General features: G+C 39.4%; 1 protein-coding gene across 3 annotated transcripts; it reads right to left on the bottom strand.

The window, feature by feature from the left end:
- Positions 1-361: 361 nt before the first annotated feature.
- On the bottom strand, positions 362-23,143 carry rubcn (rubicon autophagy regulator). Of its 3 annotated transcripts, XM_086161627.1 has the most exons (22): positions 22,792-23,143; positions 20,812-20,965; positions 20,575-20,658; positions 18,777-18,936; positions 18,572-18,678; positions 17,604-17,889; positions 15,939-16,349; positions 15,227-15,274; positions 14,476-14,571; positions 13,753-13,868; positions 13,384-13,582; positions 12,539-12,646; positions 11,712-11,786; positions 9,709-9,769; positions 9,259-9,391; positions 8,942-9,087; positions 8,416-8,480; positions 7,925-8,163; positions 7,172-7,233; positions 5,979-6,132; positions 5,762-5,855; positions 362-2,624 (listed from the first exon to the last, which is right to left on the bottom strand). In XM_086161627.1, the coding sequence occupies exons 1-22, from the start codon at positions 22,827-22,829 to the stop codon at positions 2,488-2,490; spliced, it is 2,973 nt and encodes a 990-aa protein (XP_086017753.1). In that variant the 5' UTR covers positions 22,830-23,143; the 3' UTR covers positions 362-2,487. The 3 variants fall into 3 exon arrangements, with proteins under 3 accessions (XP_086017753.1, XP_086017755.1, XP_086017754.1); XM_086161629.1 differs by lacking the exon at positions 11,712-11,786; XM_086161628.1 differs by lacking the exon at positions 15,227-15,274.
- Positions 23,144-23,445: the final 302 nt, after the last annotated feature.

The raw sequence follows: 23,445 nt of genomic DNA, 5'->3' as shown, positions 1-23,445 counted from the left end.
ATCATAAATCATGATCATAAATTCAAACAATTTATGATCACAGTATAAATCAATGATTTACTAGGTATCGGTCAGATATCTTTAGTAAAAACGGTTGTACTGATTTTTCTGCAGATGTATTGATTAACCAATACCATCCATGAGTTGGTGGAATTAGGTGGTGCAACTAGACTCAACTAGTTAATCAGAAAAAAATGATCAATATATTTTCATCCATGAATCAAAACCATAGACAAACGTGAAAAAAAAAATCCCAAATCCTGTACTTGAGGTGCTGAAATAACTTTATCCACTTAATTTATATCCATTCACTTCTGAGTAGAGTTCAAGATGACAGAAGAAATTAAAATGTTTCCAAAAACAGTTTAGCCAGTCGTTTATTGTCAACATAATTACAAAACAAATGCAAAAACAAAGAAATCAGAACCATTAGAACCATTAGAACCATAATTAACATCTCAATAAAGAGTATTTCATCTGTAGTGCACTTTAAGTAAATAGTCTCCACTGTAAATGCAGTCCAGGGACGAACAATCTGCTCAATGATCATACGCGGCGCCATGCAGTCACTTCGTTCAGGGGCTGGGACCCGAGAGCATAAAAGTTAAGACCAGGGCCGTTAAATGAAGATCACATTTCTCGCTTTTGGTCATGTGTCACGAGTGCTCTCATGTTTCTAGGGGATTTCACGTATAAATAAAAGTCTACAGTTTCAGGAATGCATGTGTTCTATTATTAACACACATGAAACTGAACTTGGGCTAAAAAATGCAGCATTTGATAAATGTGGTGTCATATGAACTCACCTCGGAGCCACAATTTAGACACATGAAGCCATGAATGTAAAATACAGTTCAAGAAATGGCAAATGGCAATGGTTAAGCTGCAACTTTCTAGCTTCTTTGAGCAGATCCTGATATACAACTGATAGATGGCTGTGAAATAATGTTGACTTTTGTGCCTTTTCAACACAACATCAAATAGCCCAAAATTTTGTGAACAGGGAAAAAATTCTTCTATATCTGTCCATATCTCACTGGAGCAATAAGCGAAGACGAGGAGTGGTTACAGAGGATTTTAGCTGCTAATAGCAGAGGGACCCTTATTCAGCGAGGGCAAATTGTTTCTCCACTATATCTTCAGGGAACATTCTATAATCCATCATTGGTTTTCCTTCTCCATTAAATTGTGTAAACTGTGCTTCGGTAAAGAAACACAGCGCTAAACTGCTAAGCTCCCAGAGGAAGAGAGAGGGGGAAAAAAAAGGAAAACAGACAGGATCAGTGCAATTAGCTGGACTTTCTTCATTCACATCCCACAACCAAAACGCAGGTAAGTGCTGATTAGGCTGGTGCAAACCTTTGTGCATGGCTGTGTGTACAGCAGGTAGACGTGTGCACGTACAAACACACAAGCGCTCACGCATATGGGAAAAAAAAAATTAAAAAAACACCAACAAACAGACAAAAAAAAGCAGCACAGAAATTGAGTCTCATTTGAAAAGGGTTTGCAGGACTCTTGACCCCAAATCTGACATCTAAACCGATGCACCTCTAGGCAGCACTCCCTGTCCAGGTTCCCACAGGCACGTCAGTGTTGTTTACATAAAAAATTAAAAGCACAGAAAAGGGTATTAAAAAAAAAAAAAAAAAAAAAAAAAAAAAAAAAAGTAAAAAGAAAACATTACTTAATATCTAAGCTGCTTATGCTTAAAACAATTACCTTAAACACGGAAGTTTTCTTAAATCAATATTTAATTTCTTAAAATTATATAGCTCCATTGTCAGTCAAGACAAACTTCATCTATGCCAGTTGGTAGCTTGTAGAATTCATCAGAAGCTGCAATTCGAGGCAGGAGAAATCTAGTGCATCAAATGTTTTTTTAGCTTTAGTTGCTGTCCGATTATTTACCCACAGGGGACAAGAAACAAAGACCTAATAACGTTTATCTTTGGCCCCTTTGAGACGGTTATCTGCAATACGGCCGGCAGCAAATATTCCTCGAATGGTTATTTACTTCACGCGACCATTCAAGACAGACCAATTTCCTCAAATTTGTTGGGATTTGCTCTTGTTTTGGGAGCCACGAGCATTACTTGGCTATAATGACTATATTTTTTTCATAATTCTCAATATTCTGAATTTGACATAATAACTTCAGGCCTTTGGGAAAGTGCTGAAATATTTTTTAAGCTCTAACGGAATAATCTAATCAACCACACAGTGCCAATAAAGTTACCTAACCATTATAGATAAATGATTCGTCCCTGGTCAGGTGCGTTCTGACAGGTGAAAATATTTCAAGAACTCAAAAGAAATGGCAGGCATTAGTAGAAAAAAACAAAAGATGTGACAATAACGTCGATACAGCCACGCGTAGGCCATTCGGTCCCCCGGGTTTCCGAACATCAGAATGGAGAAAAATGCGGTCCGTCACTACATTCAAGGTCGTGTTGTGCTCTACTTTATTGTCTTCTTTTTCAAGCGTTACGTCCCACCTCCCTCGTCTTCTTGCTCCTCCATATTCCTGCGCGCCATCCTCTCTCTCCTCTCGGCCAACCGCTGACATCTAGGACAGTCTTTACCCGCCTTGAAGCAGCTGCGGTGGTAGCACGCGTGACAGTCTGCAAAGGGACAACATAATAAAAATTAGAAAATAAAAAAAAAAAGGGGAGGGGGGGGGGGGTCATGAGACATAAAAGATGTCAAAACCGTGGACAAATATGTCGAGTCCCAGGGGAATAAAGATCAGTGGTTCCCTTTAGGCTAAAGTTAACACCAGGACGATATTCAAACGTTAACCAGTTGGACCAGTTTGCCTAGACAAAGATGACAACCAATCCCTGCGAGGGCTGAGGGAGGGAGGATGAGGAGAGGGGTATAAAAGGCGAAGCAGAAAGAGTCAGCAAGGCAGAAGGCAGCAGGTATGAGAGACTGCTGACACGCCGGAAAAGGAGCACCGCGCCCTAAACCTGTTTCGACTCATCTAAATCCTTCATAAGAGCCCTTTTGCCGTTTAATCTGAAAAATATGACGACGATCCCTATTCCTAACGTGTTCTGCGTTTTTAAAACGAAGTGAGGATGACCGATGAAGGATGAAATGACATGAAACTTAAATTCGGAAACAGATTTTATTTCATGTTCAGATGAAACGTGACTCAAAAAAAATTTTAAAAAATAGGCTTTATGAAAGAAAATTCAAATGATAAAATCGCACAGTCTGTTTAAAAACACTTTCATTAAAAAGCAAACACAGATGAAGGTGCATCATGTGAGCTGGTGAAAAATAAAAGACACGCTATTTCTGTCTCATGGATACAAAGAATATAAAAACATTGAAAAGAAATGGGGTGAGTTCACGATGAAATTCTCTGAATATGAAGACACGGTCCTTTCCTTACTCCCACAGCAGGAATTACTATAAAGAGTTCATTTAAACACGACCTTTTAAAAAGAAGGAATCAAAATATATACATATATATATGTATACACACATACATGCATGCACACAGTATATATGAGAATCAACTGTACTGGATTTCTTTCATTTTTCCTTATTTCATGACATGTATGAAAACTATATATATACACACATACATGCATGCACACAGTATATACGAGAATTAACTGTACTGGATTTCTTTCATTTTTCCTTCTTATTTCATGACATGTATGAAAACTCCTCTGAATTATCAGGTTGGTGCTGACTATTGATGCGATTGAAGTTTAATCTCGCTGCGGATCTTTGCTTTGACCTGCACTTTGTTAAATATTTACAAATCATCAAACTGCAACTTGTGACCAACTTGTAAACATATAAAGTCAGCTTCCCTTCCGTACTGAGGGAAGTCAACGGAAATGTGACTCAGAGCAATAATAATCTCTCAAAGGAACAAAAGCCAGAGAAGTGCCTTCCGATGTCAAAATCTAGACAAGAGCTCACACGCCGCTGCCGAATACCTCCCTGCCACCAGTGGTGCAAATCTGCAAATCAGGGGGCAAAAACCGAGGGCCACCGTAACTGCCGTGACGTCCGTACAGAAGAGAGAAGCGGACCAAGTGTGGAACATGTTTCAGCAAGCAGACAGTAGAACGGTAGTGAAAAGCAGCATGCAGAAAAGGAGGAGGAAGTGTAGATGTAGAATGGTGAAATGGATTCTGTTTAGTGTGAAGCGTAAAGAATAGAACAATGGAATAAATAAATAAACAAATAAAAACACCCGTGATTTGGTGATCAGTTCAATCCAAACAATTTAAATGAACATGACCAAAGAAACCTTCAGAAACTTAAATAAACATTGATTTTATCCATAAAGTGCCAGAATGGCAACTAAAACAATTCCAAAGCTATGTTAAATGCACATGATTATTAAGAGTACTGAATTGAGATGAGCATTATATCACTGTAGTGCTGATATTGTATGGCTGATATGTGGAACCTTGTTGAAATGAACAGACATGAACAACTTTCTGTAAAACAAAAAAAAAAAATCCTGGAGAAAAACCCTGAGGAAACATATAACCAAAACTCACCGGTGACCACCCATGCTTTTTTCTCTTTTCCAAATAACCAGGCCCATCGGGACATACACCGCTTAAGGCGTCCAGCAAATGAAGTGTGTTTGGTAACGATAAACTTCTGTAATAAATACTCTAAACCTCTTCCTCCTGACCTGTGTCTAACACACAATCAGCCTTATCATTTTTATCTGCACCCTCTGCTTTGCTCTCTTTTTCTGTCCTTTCCCATTCCAGCCTGCCTTTGGATATTCTTCTGGCTTTACGAGTTTTCTGACTGCGCCAGGTGGTTTTCATTGCGGTCTCGTGCTGCTGCTGCTGCTGCTGCTCCGCCCGGCCATCCTGCTCTCCCTGTCTGTCACTCGTCCTGCTGTGGTCTCCTCTCTCTTTGGAGGATTCGCGCACCACCTGGTGAGGCCTTAGCAGTTTCAAGAATGAAAATTTTTCTGCATTTCCGCCACCAGATTTGGGTTTCGCTGTGTCGGGTTTGTCTTTCTCATCCACGTCTGACATCGTGACACTCTCCTCCACCTCTGTCTCGGCAGCTCCTTCAGCCTCACTTCCAATTCCTTTCTCCAAATATTGTTTTTCGGACTCTTCGCTTCTTTCTTCTGCACTCCTCTCGCCTTCTAAGTGTTTTTTTGTGGAACTCTTGGCCTGACGACCAAATCCCAACATTTTCCATCGTCCTTTCCTTGCTTTCTCTATTCGTGCTTCATCTAAACTCTCCACGCTGCTGCACGTTTCGCTGCCACTGTCCCTCAGATCACTTTTTGACAGGCTCTTCTTCAGTCTGCCAATGTGCAAAACCTTAAGTAGATTCAACATTTCTGTTCTAGCACAGTCATCTTCCACTTTTGTTTTCCCTTTTTCACAACCGCTCACATCTTCCGTCTCGGAGTCCGTCCCTTCCGTCGTCCCCTGCTCTTCACCGGGGCCCTTGTGTCTCAGAAACTGTTTTACCAGTTTTCCAGATGACAACGTCTTAAATATAGCCCACTTTTCCTGAGTGGCTTCTGTTTCACCCCCGGGCTCTACTTGTTCCCCGCTACTCGCCCCCTGACCCATATCTGACTGGAGATCCTCCTCCCCTCCCTCTCCTTCCCTCCGGTCTTTGGAGAGGACCTTTGCCAGCCTACGAGGCTTGGAGATTTTCCAGTCTCTCCACGCAAGTTGAGCGGGGAGACGGGGAGACGGGGGGTACGAGGCACCCAGGCCTGCCACCAGCAGAGTGGGCTCACCTTCGCAGCGCTGGCACTTCCTCGGTTGAAATGGGAAGATGATGTCTTTGTCGTTGCCACAGAACTCACACACAAAGCCCTTGGCCTGGCACAGCTGGGGAAGGTCAGAGAAGAGCCGGTTAAGCAATGCTGATTTGGGATTTCGGGGGATGAGACGTTTCTGTTTATCTGATTATGTGACTTTGAAATCCGTGGGTAAAGGAACCCATTCTCTTACCACGCAGCCCGCTACGTGCACGGTGCCCAGCTTAAGCAGCTCTTTCATTCGCGGGGCCAGATCCCCGTTGCGTACAGACATGAGGTCATTAAGGGAGAACAGGTGCAGATCCTCAGTCAGGTGACCTGGTATGCTGTCAAACTGTTCAAGAACTCTGAGACAAAAAATAATAATTAGTAACTTGGACACAAATATGTGCAGTGAACGTAATGTAGCACATTTATCTAAGCAATTGAAATTTATTAGTCCCTGCCGCAGTTATTAAAGAACGGTTACCCAGTTCACTTAGTTGTTTATATCACTTAACCTGCTCAAAATTGGTTAATGCCAATCCCAGCTTATATTGGGCAAAAGCCAGGGGTTTACCCAGGACTGGTGAATCCCAGGACCACATACAGCAACATATATGTACACTGCTCACACCAGAGTCTATATTTATGTACAAATCTCACTGCGTGTTTTTCAATTCTGTGGGGAAGTTCTAGAACTCAGACTGACCTAGGAGAGAATGTAACACAGAGACATCCTGTCACCCACTTGACTGAAACCAGGGAAATTTCCTACTTTGAGGTGACCGTTAACTAAACCATCGTGGGCAGATGTGAGTTTGGAAATGTTTGTAAAGCAAACGTGAATGGGGAGACAACTCGGACAGAATTACATTCGGGGGGGAGGATGGCAAAGCGATGGCTAATTAGAAACACAACAGCTATATATGCAAATTCTGGCAGACATCTGTTGACTTTTGCCCGAACCACATGTCTGACGTGAAGGTTCTCGATCATCAGGGTCATTGCAAAATGGTGTCATATCTTGATATGGCAACCACACTTTGTTTTTCCTCAAGAAAAACTAATGTGGTTCAAAAAAAATCACAAAAAAGCCTTTGAATTTGATTTGTAGTTTTCACAACTACAGCATGGTAAATCACATTTCATTTATGAGCAAAGGGGAACAATGGGCACTAATGTGATGATTGCCGACAATGCAGACTCTTTCTTCTGCACAAACGTTGGTTTGACTACAGCGGATACCATTTTGACAATGGAGAAACTGCTCCCTAAACTCTTTTCATACCCTGTACAAAGGGACAATTTGAGGAATAATTACATATCATTCCCACCCTGGACGGGTTACGTAGAAAAGGCAACTGTGAAGCCAAAAACATTGTTTGAAAAATAAATAAAACTTACTCCTTTGCAAAGCGGCAGGTCTTGAAGAGATTTTTCATATGAAATAACTGCATCCTCAAAACCTAAAACAGAGGAAAGGAAAATTGCTCAAAGTGTAATACACGGCACAGGAACAACAGTAGAGTTGCTATATTAAACAGCTATTATCGCTTTTGTGTTGAATATTCCGTTTCAAGAGGTGGCGGGATGGTATCAACTTTTAATTTCCCTTGTGACAACCTCAGGAGACAGAAGCATTGCTGTCCTTATTGGTAATTTGTGCTCTACAATAAGTAAAAAAAGCATGGGAGAAATGTTCTATTGTACATCATAAGTGATTTTATCTGGCAACAAATACGGAGTGGTTAATTTGCCATGACCACTGTGAGTCTCCTGACTGGTTCAAAAGATTTGTGTCAGGTTGATTCAATTCCTCTTGTGTTATCCTGTGTCTGCTGGCTAGAGAGGAGCAACACTGAAGGAATTACGAGTTGAATCCCCTATTTAGCATCATTTAAAAACAGCAGTCAAGAGCATGAATAGCTTTAGTCATTCTGGGTTTTCGTACAAACAGTTTCCGAGGATGCAGGAGCGACTGTCACACGTTTGCCATTTTACAAGAAAGTAACCAAAGTCACACAACACTTCAGCGGTCTTTCTAAGTCTTTCAATTACAACGTTGTATCGGCTTTATTCAATTCCGTGTACCCAATGACATTTTACAGGAATTTAGCCGGTGCCTCTTTAATGTGGTGCCGCCATGTCCGTACTCACCCTGACGGCTTCCAAAGCTTTGATTTTCTTATACAGGCCGCTGTTGATGTCGTTCGGGTTGAAAAGTGGGTCTCCAGCTATCTTGCTCAGCAAGTCACGGGCAAAGTTGCTGACAAAATACTTGCTGAAGTCCCACTTCATCAGCACTCGGCCAGGAACCACCACCTGGGCGTTCTCATGGCAGCACTGGCAGAAGTAGCGGCCGATGTATTCGCAGTAACGCATCCTTTTAATATAGTCTGAGGACAGGATAAACAAATACCGCAGCCGCAGAAATGTTTGGGGTGAGCTACTGTTAAGTGCATTAGGTAATCAGCTTTGAAACATTTATAGGATCACGTCTGATTTTAAAGATTTTGATTAGAAAAATGTGATAAACACGACTAAGACTGTAAATGGATAGATTACTGGAAGAATTAGATTTAGTATAAAGGACACCTCACTCTTCTGATGTAGCTGATCATGCTAACTTGATTTTTTTTTTTTGGTACCTGGGTCAATGCGTGTGCCGCAGCCTGCGCAGCGATAGTTCTGTTTGGCCACGAGTACCTTCCTCCTGCAAGAGACAAGATGGAATATTTATAGAGAGAAAAAAAGTCAATCAATACAAAGGGTGACAGAAGATAGTATATGGTGCTAAACTATTTGGACAAAAAATATTTGGAACATTTCAATATGGGATCATGAGGAGGTTACAACCCTGATTGGGAACAATCCTGATTGCGATTGTTCCCAGGTATATAGGTCACATGGGTAAAACCATCATAAAAGGGAATATTTTGATGCAGTTCTAATATGTATGTCTACATACCAGAACGTTGAATTTTAATCATGCGAAGGCATTTTTTTCTCTCGCTAATTTACTCTCAAATCAAGGCATGTCGTGGCAAAGAAACAGCTCTAATACATAAACAACAGAATTTTAATAACAAAAATATGTATAAAATGATAAATTGAAAGTGATTAAAATCAAGCTGGAGGCAAGGCAAGTCAAGTCAAGTCCCACGTGGGGCGTACTTCGGTGTGGGGTGAATGTTGAAGATGATCTGTGGCCGAGGCGGCGCCCATTCCAAGTTTCCTCGGACTCTAATCCTCAGTTTATAAATGTCTGCGTGTTCACCATCATCAGGTGAGATTGGCAGAGAGTCCGGGATTGGCAGCAGCTGAGAAACGGCGAGCAAAGATTTTACATGTGTATGTTGCAACATGCCACATATTAGTTTGTTCAGACATTTTTAACTCTTATTCATTCATTCAATTTTTTTTTTTTTTTTTTTTTGTGAAAATTATTTCAGATTCACTGCCAAGTATCATTCCTAAGTAAGAAAATGTACCTTCTGTGGTGCTTCGTGCTCTGGAACCAGCCAGTCCAGCTCTGAGGCAGCAGGAAGCTGCATCCCCTCAAACTGCTTGAGCAAACCCATGGCGACAGACTCAGCTGAGTTTGACTGAAGGAAGGAGGGGGAACTAGAAATACAGACAAAAAGTACATGTTAATGCAGTAGAAAAAAACACAACAGCATGTTACAAACCATTTGTTGAATGTTCAGATAAATACCCAGGTGACAGACTGATTGGCCATTTTGGTTTATTTTCAGCCCTCATAAAAAGTGTTCTTGCAATTTAATATATATGTACACAGTAAAAAAAATTAGAAGAACAAAAACTTTTACAGTAGCATATCAATAAAAAAAATTAAAAAAAAACATATATTTTTTTTAATAAATCAAAGCAGCCCTCCTTACATATAAATGGCAATCACATTTGAAGGCTGAGCTACTTACATTGACTCCGAGCTGAGAAAAGACCTGGTGCTGGAGCTTACACTACGCTTAATGTCTGCTTCTGGAACACAAAGCAACAAAAAAATAAAGCATAACAAAGGGAGATGAAATAGCAAAGTAAAGCCCTTCCATTCACCTGACAAGGGATTGGAATGTTGTACATGTACTCGCGATCAGCTCAAAATAATCCATAATCAATTTTTTTCATAATAAGTATGTTGCTTTTTTTAACTAAATCATTTCAAAATTGAACACGAATGACACGAACAGAAACTCTCAACAATGTAAATATCAAGTGCGGATATCCGAGAAGTAAAAAAACATACATTCTTCCACGATTTTGATACTAATCTCTTATTAGGTTTGTGTTACTACATATGAGCAAACACTCCTGTATGTTAGCATAACACTGAGTGGCTTCAGAGACATGAAGGTGGAGGCAGCCACAGACAGAACATGTTCCAGAGCAGCAAAGTCCAATCAGGGAGTTGGCTGCATTTCAGAAAAAGTTTAAACTGCAGGGATTGTATAAAACGGTTACATAAAAACTAATCAGATTAGGCTGACTAGTATGTGAACATAATTTGACGTAAATAAATCTCTGCTCCCATTAGAATAGACTGACATGTTCAGACAAAAACCAAAAGATTTATGGTATTATGAGAAAGAGATGAGGAACAGCTGCTGCATTGTTGTAACTGACTTGTAAACTCTCTCCAGCCATGTCACTTGTTCTCTGTAGTCTTCCACACATGTGGCAAAGACTCATTGTAAATACACATCAGAGGTGGAGATCGATCTCAGACAGTCCATTTTTGCATTTGCAAAAATAATGGTCTGGTTTCAATTATAGAAATTGATAGATAAGTCTTAAGTCTTGGGAAATACAGAAAGGATATTACATATACACGGGAGATGAAAAAGGCTGAACTTCCAATGTGATTTGATAGTAGCATGTATTCCTTTTATATTTTCAGAGTCAAAGCAGCCATTTATGTTATTCTTAGGAGTAGTAACGAAAAGCGGTTCCCTCAATTGATTGTTTGTCTGACCAGAAATGCGCATAGCATTTTTTTTTAGATCTGCTGCCATTCTTAACAGCCCCTACAAAACTATAATGTATATAAAGAGATCACATAAACTACCAGCCAGGTGTTAAAAATAATAAAGAAGATCAAAACAGAGTATAAAAGGGCACACCGAGATTTTAAAACTGTAGGGTTAATGGAAATCTCACAGCAATCTCACTTCATTCTCACTGGAAGCTGGTTGGACAATAAATAAGAGGGAGGACATATAGATGAAGAGATGGATGGATGAATGAGTGAATGAATATGGCTGCCATAGTTTTCATAGAATGCCAATCTTACAACTAAATTCTCTAAGCTTTAATACATATGGGAACACTTGTCTTGCGTCATCTCCGAAAGGTCAGATCGACAAGCTCCGACGCACACAGCCAAGCACAAAATTTAGGTTAAGAGGAAGCTGGTTGGACTCCAAAATTAAAATTTAAAATGTCTCTCTTCTGTAAGATATAGCATAAATGGAATCTGAAAGAGTACTATAATCATCTGGCTCACATAGCTAACATATTCTATAATTTTACAAGCTGATTATTCACACATCAAATAGAAAACCCACCGATTTGGCACAGAGTAACTGTCCTATTGGCGAAAAGTTGGATATCGGAACTAAACCCTTAAACTACAGTATTCTTTATTATACAAAGTCAATGTAGCTTGGTTTGCTTTTGGGGAACATAATATTTTAATGTTGATAAAGCAGTTAAATGTAGCTTATGTGTTAGCCTGGTTACCAGAGTGGTCTTGTTCTTAGACAGAACACTCTAACTAGCCTCAAGTGCAATCAATGCTTAACAAGTCAGATCGAAGGCTGATACTCTCAGTTTGGAGTGAGAAGATTAGCTTCCTCTCATTTGAGTGCTACCACACAAAACAGTTTGCATGTTGCTATGGTGCCTCGTCCAAGCCTGCAGATACCTGAGAAGAGGGAGGCGAGTGACAGGGAGAGGCCGTTCTGAGACACCGCCAGCAGGGACTGACCCTCACAGCCATCTGAGAGACAGAAACTAACACATCACAACCATCCCCACCAACATTTCAAACAAAAACAATGCGTGTCCTAGCACGGGCGTACATGCACAAAACCCAACCAGTGAAGGACAAGTGTGAATCATGCAGTCATGTGAGCACAAGATAAAAAAAAAAAAATGAATTTACACAAAGTGGTTTGTTGGTTAACAAGCACACAAACCCAAGTTAGTATTAACAAAGCATGTTTAGATATGTTTAGGCAAAAGCTGTGGTTTCAATTTGGCACAACAGAAGATTGCATTAATAGGAGTAATTTAGAATGAAAAAAAAAAAGAAAATGCTTAAAAAAATGGTGCTTAGAATAGCCCAGAAGCATTTCAAGAACACACACACCCTGTCTAATTATATTTATAAAAAAGGAACTGCTGTATGAATCACTATTAGAGCAGACTGCTATTCTGTGAACTCTGAACTGACATTCATGTTTATGGTCCATGTAAAACCTGGTATGTTCAATGAAGACTGGGGAGCTGGTGTGGTGATGAAGTTATGAGTTATCATGTTCTCACAGACACACAATGGATTCTCTTTGTCTCTTTATCACAGCGGCAGCATGAAGCATATGTCTATGTAGCTGTGACCTGCTCGCCCTCAAATATGATTACCACAGGGGACAGGAAGTAAATAGACTAACGCTATAAACCATGTAATGTTCATTCTACACAACTTCATTTTCAACCAGTGTTGCAGGTGTTCTCTCATTATTTTTTTACCTCGTATTTCACATTCCTCCACTTCCTCAGCTGAGTCGGACTCGTACAGGCCTTGGTTAGAGTCCTGGGAGCTCCTCCTGGAGCCCCCGCTATCAGTCGAGTGATAAACTGCACAAATGGAAGGAAAGCAGAGATCAAATGAAACTAGGAATAATTCTCAAGACAATAGAATCATTGAGCTGGTCGAGAAGACTTAAGATTTAATGTGCGATAAAAGGAAAGCCTGAGAAAGAAAAGAAAAAAAGAAATCACCAGGTCAATGACAAAAGTCTATTATCTCCAAAACAGCATATCATACAAACATTTTGCATTAAAACAAGAACACTGGAACACTGGCAAGAACGTTGCCATTAATGGAACACAAAGTTATCAACCCATACTATCGGCTTTGCAAATCAAACCAAACCAATAATGCAAATCTTCTTCCCTTTCTTTCAGCTGCTCCCTTCAGGGGCCACACCAGCAAATCAACTTCCTCCATCTAAACTTATTCTCTGTATCCTCTTCTCTCGCACCAAATAATTTCATGTCCTCTTTCATTACATCCATTAAATCCTCCAATCCAATGTAGCCAATAAAACTGAATAATTTTCCAAAATTATTATATTACTATGCATCTAGTTCAGATATTATTGTTGCACATGGGACTTTGGTCACTGACTTACAATACCAAAGTAAGTACTTTTTTCATGTAATAACAGATTGTAAATTCTTTTCTCGAAAGGACAGACACAGGATCTCTGAAAAGCCGATTGCTTATCCTGGACATGAATATTTTTTAAATGTTCACTTGCTTCGGAAAATCAGGAAAAGTAGACAGCCTAGCAGCACTACTGGTGACTTACTGTGCTGAGAGGCCGTGCACGGCGGCAGGCGGTTGTGGCGGATCTGCTGCCTGCGCAGGCGGATCTTCTGCTTGAGCTGCTGAATCTCACAGTCACTGTCACCTTCCTCCTCACCCTCCTCCTCCTGACGCCTGAGGTTGTACTTCATCAGCTCAATGGCAGCAATTAGGGACTCAGAAATGCTAAAATGAGCATTCTCCTACATAATGGAGAAAATTAATTTAAACACAAAACTGTTTCATACTGTATTTTTATCAACGGGTCACTTAAATATGAAGTTTGATTCATTATCTTTACAAAAAGATATATATATGGATAGAATTTGACTTTTTGGTTTCTATTAATCCATCAACAGCAATCCACCTTTACCTTTTCAAGGTCAGCACAGCTCCCAAAGTCCTGCTCTGACAGGTAGCTGATGAGGCTCTGGCCCTCTGATGGCTTCCTGAACAGCCCATCTGAGGCTCTGGTACACTGTGATCCATCTGAAGCAACCAGAACACAAGTTCAATGACATGGTAACGACTACCGGTACTTTGAATTGCAATTCAAAGGTGATTGAATTGCAATTTTTGTAAGTTACTTTGGATAAAAAGCGTCTGCTAAATTACTGTAATGTAATATAATGGTAATATTGCGAAAGACATTTAAAAAAGGAACAATAAATAAAAAAATATTTAGTGTCACAAAGGACAGTCTTGCTGGATTCACATATTTGTGAAATTACAGAATCTAAGCCTTCAACATGTAAATGTTTAAGATTTGAACTTAAACATCATGTAAATATATCTTTGTCTTTCATGATCCAAGTGCCTCTGCAAAATTATTACCCCGATTTGAAACAGAAATGATAAATTCATTGTTCAATGTTAAACAAATCTTATGCTCCGCTCCCACGAATAGGTGTGTTCTTTCGAATAGTCAGCTGTTGCTTATACATTAGCGATGAGGAAGTGAAATGTTTTTCCTTTCTGCTTATTCCGGCTCATGGAAAGTGGGGGTTTACTGTGTTCAACAAGGATAACTAGACCTTTTGTCCAAGACAGGAAGCTACTGTCAAAGCTTTTGGAGCATTACAAAAAGAAAACTCACGAGACTCCATGTATAGGGAACCGGCAGTCCTGGCGTCACTGCACTTGGGTGAGAAGGGGCTATAGTCTGTTTCACAACAGTCATTGCCAATTGATTCTAGGAGACAAAAAAAATCCATCTTACCATCAAGAGAATGAGTGTTGAATTATTCATATTAGTGGGAACATGTATCATCATTTATAACGAAATATATGACTGTCTTGAAAAGAAAACTGATGGAAAAAGTTGATTTAACAGCATGCAAAGACAAAACTACGGTTGCTGATCTTGTAATCATGTTACCCCCACTGTGTTGAGGTCACACAGCACATGAGCAAAACCAGTATCTTAAGTTATAAGAATTTGAACCTAGCAGTTATAGAAACGAATATTAAATTATGCTGTACTCATATGGTTACACGTCATAAAATATAGAGTAAATTGAGTTTTTACAAATGTCATTAGTGACGCAAGTAGTGTTCTCAGAACATTACTCACAGAAACCTCAAAACATATAAAAACCTGTTTATGACACTCTACAAGGAGTTGAAAACCATGAAGATATAGGCATAGACAAAAAAAAAAAAAACACATACATGAAAAGGGACTTATCTGTCTAGAATCAATGACTAAAACAAATGCAAGAAAATAAGGGTAAAAGATGATAGACTTGAAGTCAGGGAGATTCAAGGAGGTCATCTGCATGCAGAAGACAAAGAAAAGGGGTGTGGAGGGGTCAAGTGATGGAGCACAGTGGAACTGCACTGCCAACCTGCTACCGGATCTTCTATTATTATGGTGATTTTCCGGTGGCCCCCTCCTTTCACAAAGGGTAGAAAAAGAAGAAAGAGATACAGCAGAGAGAGAAAGTTACCTAAATCAGGAAGGGACAACAGTTTGTATAAGGAAGATTCAGAAGTGAGTTAGGTAAGTATAAAATACTTGGAAAGACACGTGCGGTGGGAGAAACAATTTGGCCACATCTTAAAGCAATTTATCACGGCTAGTCACACTTTCATTTTATAAATACATAATCCAAAAAGATACATTTCTCAGGTAGACAGACCGAAAAAAAAACAAAATAAAAAAGTTTACATCTTAACTTCACTAGAGCATGGATATATTAGCTCGGTTTCCTGCTCCATCTACAACTCTAAAACAGATATTAACAAGGTCAAACTGATCCTTTATACTATCAAAACTAGAGTCTGTTCAAAGAAACCCAGAGCTAGTTATTTTACATCATAATGACACTTATATAAAAATAGCTTCAGGGACAGTAAATGACAAATAATGTTCCAGGGAGTGAACAAATGGTATAAAAATTGTGCAAAACATTAACAACGTTAAAACACCAGGGTCAAGAGTATAGCGGTCACAGCACATAATACGCTTTACGGTCCTCTCAGTAACGTGAATAAAAAAAATACATGTAAAACTGTTTATTTTGTGATCAATTGCCACTTCAATTGGTTCTTACTTACCATTCCTGAGTTTCTGATTAATTCCTGTATCAGAAAATGAACGTGTGTGTCCTCGAGACATCCGACATGGTCCTTTCTGGCCTTCGGAAAAAGATGAGCGCCTGGGCGGAGGTGCGGCCATGGAACTGCACTGCACGGACTGGATATTATTCTCATTCTTTTCACTACTCTGTGTGGAGCTTCGGGAGTCACGGCGTTGGCCAAGGTTACCAATCGCCAGGTACTCCGGACCATCATCGTCACCAGAGTCCCCCGTCTCAGGCTGAGGCGAGGAGGGCGAAGGGGGTTCTGTTAGAGTGATACTTGGGACTGATGCGGATCCAAGGCTCTGCGTCATACCAAGCTCACTCTCTTGTGGCCTGGACACAAAAACCCAGGGAGCTCCATGGTTGCTAGCTGTTGAGGTAATATCTACAACAGAAAAAAAAAATAAACACAGAGATGAGGTGAAAAATAGTTACAATAATATTTCAATGATTCATCCCTGGATTTTGGATATCGATAAGGACTCTTAAGACATGGAAATGATCTAAGCTGCTGTCTTTATCATTTACTGTTTTAAAATCTATCCGGGTCAAGGATGAGAAGTAGCTAACATTTAATCCCAGCATAGATAATATGCCACAATTTATTCATGTGCACTGTCCCAGTTGGAAAACTTTTCTAAAAGTTAATGTAGTTAGGAGAGGCTATATTTCCACTGAGGTAGGAAATAAAATCAGATACTTATTAAAAAGAAAGAATATTGACAAAAAAATAAAACAGCCAGTTCAGAACTGAATTTGGGGTAATTTATCCAGACATTCCTAACTAATTAACCTTTTCTAGCAACAACCGGGCCTCTGTACAGCCGGTAAGTGAATTCACATACAGAATGCAGTGCATTCATAGTTTAAGTTCAAGATGCATTATGTCTTGATTAAAGAGGAGCGACTCATTCAGTTTTTTGTTCCCTCTCATTGCACAAACCTTGTGACTAACGTTCAGGGCTGGAACATAAATCCGACTGTTAAAATTCAGTATTCTGGGCATAGGCCATTTCCTATTATTTTACAAGAAAGTTATTCATTTCAAATGTCACATAATTCAAACATGAAAGTTTAAGTGAGCTTTACAGGAAATTATTTTAATTACCATACTTAATTATATGATTCTATAAATCAACAACCATTAAATAAACTGTAAATCATAATTGTCCAAAATTGTTCTATATCTATACATAATCAACAACCTTTACAAGCAATGCAATATTTATTGTGATATTGTAGTTAAATGTCACTTCAAATATTTAATAATTTCACATTCTCATTATAGGACCATCAGTTTAAATCAATAAAATATTGTATTTCCCTACTTTTTGCATTCCGAATTAATCAAACTGGTCTGTTTGTATTAATCAAAAGGTAAAATGCAGAATTAACATTGTGTTAAGATAAGATTCTGAATAACAGCAATAACAGCAAACTGGTCTTTGTCCACAATAGTCAATCCCTATCCTTACTATGGTCACAATACCAGCAATTTAGATTAACTTTAACTGTTAATCTCTAGCATAATCTCATAAAAAAACAGGCCAAAATGTAACATTCTCCAATCATTTTCAGCTAACCCTCAACACAAAAAGAGATTAAAAAAAAATGAGCCAGCCTGCAGTTTCCTGCCTACCATTCGAGTCAGCACTCGTCATTCTGTCCTCACTTGTGCTGTCGCTACTCAGGGATGCTGATCTCATAGTGTTTGCAATGTTGTGGGTGGTGGTGGTGGTGGTGGTGGTGCTGGTGCTGGTGCCTGTGTTTCGGAGGGAGCAGTTGGAGGTGGTGAGTCTCCGGTTTAGAGATTCTCCTATGGGAGCAGAGTCAGCACTCCTCCAGGCCCCAACAGCCCCTGGCAACACACACAGGCTCTGGCTCTTCAGCAGATTGAGACATGGCGGTCCCTTCAGTGGGGACAGCTGGAGAGGGAGGGAAGGAGATAAGCACAGGCCTTAATCAATTCCATACCTTAGAAGTTCTTTGTCCCTTGTTTTAAAATAAGAGTAAAATGCTATGTGAACGGGTGGTAATGAAATAATGAAGGTCATACAACAGTAAATTTGGATTGCTGGTTACTGTTTCACAGATGATTTTTTTCCCTCTATAAGTCCGACCAATTGTCTTCAAAATTATGGAATTATCACAAGGAAATTTAACGAGTCTTGTTTGAAAATCCTTAAAAGCCAATTTAAAAATTTTAAAATGGTCTAGTTTAAAATGATCGAGAAATTACCTCAAATTAATCATTATTGTGTAGATATTGATAAGTAAATGCAGAGGAAATCTTGGAAAACGTGAACAATGAATTCAGAAAAAAAATTCAAAAAGCATTGAATAAAAAGCTGAAAAACTATGTAAGAGAAACATTGTTTGTGTTGTATGTAGGACAAGTGATTTTCCATAACCATGATTCTTGAGAAAACTCTGATAAGCATTTATCACTTAGTCTTACTCAGTGATCATTTTGGTTGCGGAGGCCAAGAAAACAACAAACAACAAATTATCATAAAATGTAACTTTCTAATACAATTCACTGGAAAATCAAGTCTCCAGCACATGATACCACCGTCAAAAAGCAAGGTTTGTATATGGTGGACCCACCCCTACAGTGTTTATTTGGGCCAGAAGTTTAGGATTATTTTGCTCCACTGCCTCCAGACACTGGAACATAGCAGTAACATGGGGCTCGCTGAGAAGAAATGCATCATCTGAAAGACAGACAACGGCAAAAGTAGAGTGTGAAGAAACCAAGAAAAAGAGGGTATAATATTGTTCAGGTAGTCATGAAAAAAAACTAACATCTTACCACTGTAGTATTTTCTTGTGTGTCCCAGATGCCTGAGCAAAGGTCTGAGCTGAGCTGATAGCATGTGAACCTGTAAGCTATGGAGCAACCAACGTTCAGCCTTGTAGCTCTCACCAGGGCTCTGAATCCCGCTGCTCAGGACGGGCTCCAGGTGACTGAACTGAGGACAGTGAGAGAAAGAATGTGAGGTATTTGTGTTCAAACAGAAGAGGGGCTGACTGGGCTGATTGCAGGGACATACCACAGCAAGAACAGTAGATATGATGTAGGTATAAAGGGGTTAACATTTTAGCATCTTCGAAACAAACTTCACTCCCTTCTAAACAAACTTAACTCACTCCATACTTCTTCATGTTACTTGACCATCTTTCCTCCTTTTGCCTTTTTAAGTGGAGCTGAAAATCTCCAATTGTAATGTTTTTAATTTGTGAAAGAGATAGAAAAATGTTTGTGAAACAAAGGCAAAGTGCTAATGATTAGATTAGAAATTTGAAATGTGTTCATAGACCTTTTCTAACTTCTAAACTGTACCTGTGTGCGTTATGAACTTGTGATTGATGACTGGAAATGATATAGGGATGAGAAGACAAAAAAAAAGTATCACACAACTGGGCAGTAGAGAAGAGAAATACTGACCACTCGTCAGATGTCCTTAACATCTTGGCTAAGCAGTCAATAAATGCCACAGGTAATCTTCACCAGACAATCATGAAGATTATTTGATTGAAAACTGTTTTGTTTATTTGTACATAATAATCTACATGTCTAATATAACACACAAGGAAACTCGTCAATAACTAAAGTGGCAATATTTAACCTCCAGTGATTCAGAAGACTTTAAATAAAAGTAAATCAAGTGTGATTTTAACAAATATTATAATGCAGCATGGTGGCATTTGTTAGTCAGGCCAAACGCTGAAGAGCCTGAACATTAAGATATTGGTTCCTTTCACTCTTCACTTGAGAAGTTAGGATTTAAGGTGTGAACTCCAGTTGATTAAGTAGTACATGAATGTCTTTTTAATGCTTACAATTCAATGCTTATTAGGTAAATCTATCCATTAACTCGTTGTTCTTAACTCTCACAGTAAATTCACTTGACTGTTTGTTGTTCTATTTCTTTAATTTTGATTTTGTTGTTTTTCTTCTTTAGCACCATTATAATGTGTTAGTAGGAAGTGAAAGACCACAAGACCTAAACCTACGCTGTTCTCTTAAGCATTCCAAAAACAAGGGATCAGGTTTGGAAGCTGGATATTCTCCTTATGGTTTAATGTAGCACCAAATTATAAAAACAATAGCGAATCAAGCAAGTGTTCTGGATCCTAAAATTAACAGTTTTAGACCAAAAGGTTACTGATGAAAAAGCCCTTTCAGTAAAAGAATGCAGTCATGGAGAAAGCTTCATAATTTAGGGGGATACCATTAATTACTCGAGACCATGAAACTATCTAATGTCTTGTACATTTCATAGTGTGGGGCTCGGATATTATTTTCCAGCTACAGGTCCAAAGGAGGGTTAAGCTTTGGTTATAGGCCAATGATGCTTCTATGTGACGTCACATCACAACTCTGTGGGATGAACTTGGAAGCTGTGACATCATTGTTTAATATCACTTCACTGTGTAGACCTGAAACATCCTGTTGCCAGTGATGGATGCAAATAATAATCTTATGCAGTAATAAGAACATTTCCAACGTTTTTTAAAGTATGACAAAGACTTCGGTGGACTTGATCTAAGATTTGCGTACACACTAATATTAACTAAAATATTGATATAGTAGTTAGCACCCTTACCTGTTCAAGATGTGAGGCAAGATGAGGGCTAATATATCGGACACACCAGACAAATGGCCAATAGTCTCTCTGCTTGTAATACACCTGCAATCACCCCCCCCCCAAAAAAAAACGATTTAACTAATTTTATCAAAATTGGGGTTACAGGGAAAAAAAGTTTTATTTAATAAAGAGGCCAATGTTAATAACTGAGTTTTGTCAATTTTTTGTAAAATTTAGAGAGAATTAATTCCAGACCTGTTCATTCTTCAGCCCATGGCTGAGGATGTTATTCATGTCCTTGTGTAGCCGCTGAAGACCACCGTAACGTGACCATACGTTGGGATTGTTTGTGGACAAGAGGCCCTCAACTGTTGTCTTCAGGCTGGACAAGAGCTTCCACTGCTCCCGTCTGTGGGGTGGGGAGGGAGGGGGGAGGGCACAGAGAAGTGCACAGAGCAAGCAAAGTGAGGTTGGGAGATTAGGAATGAGGAAGAAGATAAAAAAGAAGCGCTGACATTGGCAATGCTATGGCTTAAATCATTGCTGACATGCAACAAAAATATGTTTAATGGAATCATCAATAAAAGCTTCAAGCTGAAGTCAGTGAAAGCCGAGTGTGCGGAGAGCAAACTAACTTCTACCTTTAAACAAGATGTCAATAAATGTCTAAGCTCGCTTTTTAGTATCGCATAAGCAAAGTCAAACATTGTGATGTGATGTGTGTGAATCAAGGCCTTTACAATTCTAATATACAGAAAGCAAGGGGAAATATGTTTTTATGCTCTGCAAAATATCACAATGAATGAACCACTTGGTATCATTTTACAAACTCATAAAAAGCCTCTCTTTACAAAAATGGGTAACTTTATCTTTATGCCACAGTAGTTGCTACAAAAGTATAGACTCAACTAAAACAATTTTGGGTCAAATTCCCCTCATAGTCATTACATGTTGGCTCAGATCTGGGACTTCCTTTCTTTTGCCTTAAGTCAGCGTTCAAACAGTATGTTATTCTGTACTGGTCACAAGAAAAACAGACCAATTTGAATCTATTGGCAGAATGCGAAAGTTCCTGAAGGCGCATTTTCTAGTCAGGCAAGAGATAACAGATAAAAAAATGAAAAATATGTACCCCCACACTAAAAGAAACAACATCTCTAAACACTACAAGTCTACTACTGGACGTCTATATTTAAAAAATATTAAAAAAAAGAACACCCAGCAGTGGTATCACAAGTTCAAATAAGGGCTTGAATATTACTCAGGTGGTGCTGCAGGGAGACGTGCTGCAATTATGAGGAAAACATCCACATACTAGTTTTGAATTTGACACATTTACGCAGCAGAATGTGCTGCAATAACAGTGCATCGATTTGTAACGTCAAGAAGCAAAATCTGATTTAGTTCAGTCTATTTATTCGTGGGTGTGTGAGTGAACACACAGCAGATTTTATTTGCACACTCTTGACGATGAACACTTCTGAGAAAAAAATGAACGCATCCATCATGTAAGTACATGGTAATCAAAGTAAGAGACACAATTACACAACAGGCAGGAAACTAGGTGGCTTCTAAAGAAACTATGTGCATTATTTGTACTGACAACTCCATTGGATTTGAATATTAACCATACACGTTATTTATGCTGTCAATTAGATTTGTGGTTCGGTGGCTTAAGACTTACATTCATATACTTTCATATGATATTGATGTTACTGATTAATTTTCTTAGTTTTACGATTAGCGCAGCCTGCGTATGTCAGTCAATGATATATATCCCCCTGGACTGACAGCTAGCATTAGCTGTTAGCACATAAAAGCTACATAAGCTACAGCTACATGAAAATGAATCGTTTATAACTCTGACACGAGCTGTAGACAGAGTACAACGATAGTGAATATACACAAACCAACCAAACACCTATGAGAACTACTGTTAATTGTATTTTAATAAACATTTACCTTTATTTAATGTCAGAGCTGTCATCCTAAACAAACCATGGTACGCTATTGACTTAGCCGCAACTAGTAGCTAGGTTAGCTACATGGGTTAGTGTCAGTGAACCGCTGATTTAACATGTCCACAGAGGCTCAATTTACAGAAAATAAGTGAAAGGTCATGCTTGGGAAACTGGCGAGTGTTTCTAATCCGGAGTTTCCCCCTATTTGACACAGTTGTAACCGCAAAGCAGCTAACCACGTAGGGTATGCAGCCTAACCCGGGGTGTAACTCACCTGCGCTCCTCCACCTCTCCCTCTGCAGCTATCTCCATGTCCTGAAATCGAGTGTCATATAAAGCCGCCAGCTTCACTTGTTACTGACGGACTCCGAGCGGAAGAGGTTTATTTCGGTTTAACGCTATCTCTTTAACATTGTCACACGGACTTCCACTTCTAGGACATAGCTGCTCCGCTTTGCCGACCGGTCGGTGGATCAAAACAGGAGAGGGCGCTTGATCAGCAAATAGGCGCAGTCGCTGTCCTCTGGTCTGCCGGGATTTTCCTATCAATCATGTCTTTCTAACCTGCGTTACTCCCTCTCCACTCCCCCTCACTCCTCTCCACTGCCTTTACTGTACGTCCTAAATCCGGCAGGATATTAGTAGACCTACGGGAGCCGAGATTCTTCTCGATTACAACGACCGGTCCCTGAACTCTGGTCACTGCTGCCCCCTGCTGGTCAGAGGTGATATTACACCCGACCCTTGTTTGAACCAGACAGATGGATGTTTGCAGACAAAACCTGCAGGAGAAAAAGACGAAGAGGTTCTCTTTGGGAGAAAAATTAGTCTGGATAAGATCAGGAATGAGTCCATCAGAGAGACAATGCATGTTAGATGTTTTGGAGATAAAGTAAGACTGAGACGGTTTGGAATAATAGTGAGGTCG

The sequence above is a fragment of the Fistularia commersonii genome, chromosome 16, assembly GCF_037954325.1.
Source record: "Fistularia commersonii isolate RoL2024-O1a breed Wild chromosome 16, RoL_Fcom_v1.0, whole genome shotgun sequence".
Taxonomy (NCBI): Eukaryota; Metazoa; Chordata; class Actinopteri; order Syngnathiformes; family Fistulariidae; genus Fistularia; species Fistularia commersonii.
The sequence above is the reverse complement of the archived record's forward strand: the minus strand, read 5'-3'. Positions and strand labels throughout refer to the sequence as shown.

What these genes read in the sequence shown, in the direction of transcription:
- rubcn (XM_086161627.1), bottom strand. Translation starts at nt 22,829, where the DNA reads ATGGAGATAGCTGCAGAGGGAGAGGTGGAGGAGCGCAG. An exon ending in ATGGGCTGAAGAATGAACAG is followed by an intron (nt 20,659 to 20,811) that starts GTCTGGAATTAA and finishes GGGTGATTGCAG; the next exon opens with GTGTATTACAAGCAGAGAGA. An exon ending in TGCACGTAGCGGGCTGCGTG is followed by an intron (nt 5,856 to 5,978) that starts GTAAGAGAATGG and finishes GACCTTCCCCAG; the next exon opens with CTGTGCCAGGCCAAGGGCTT.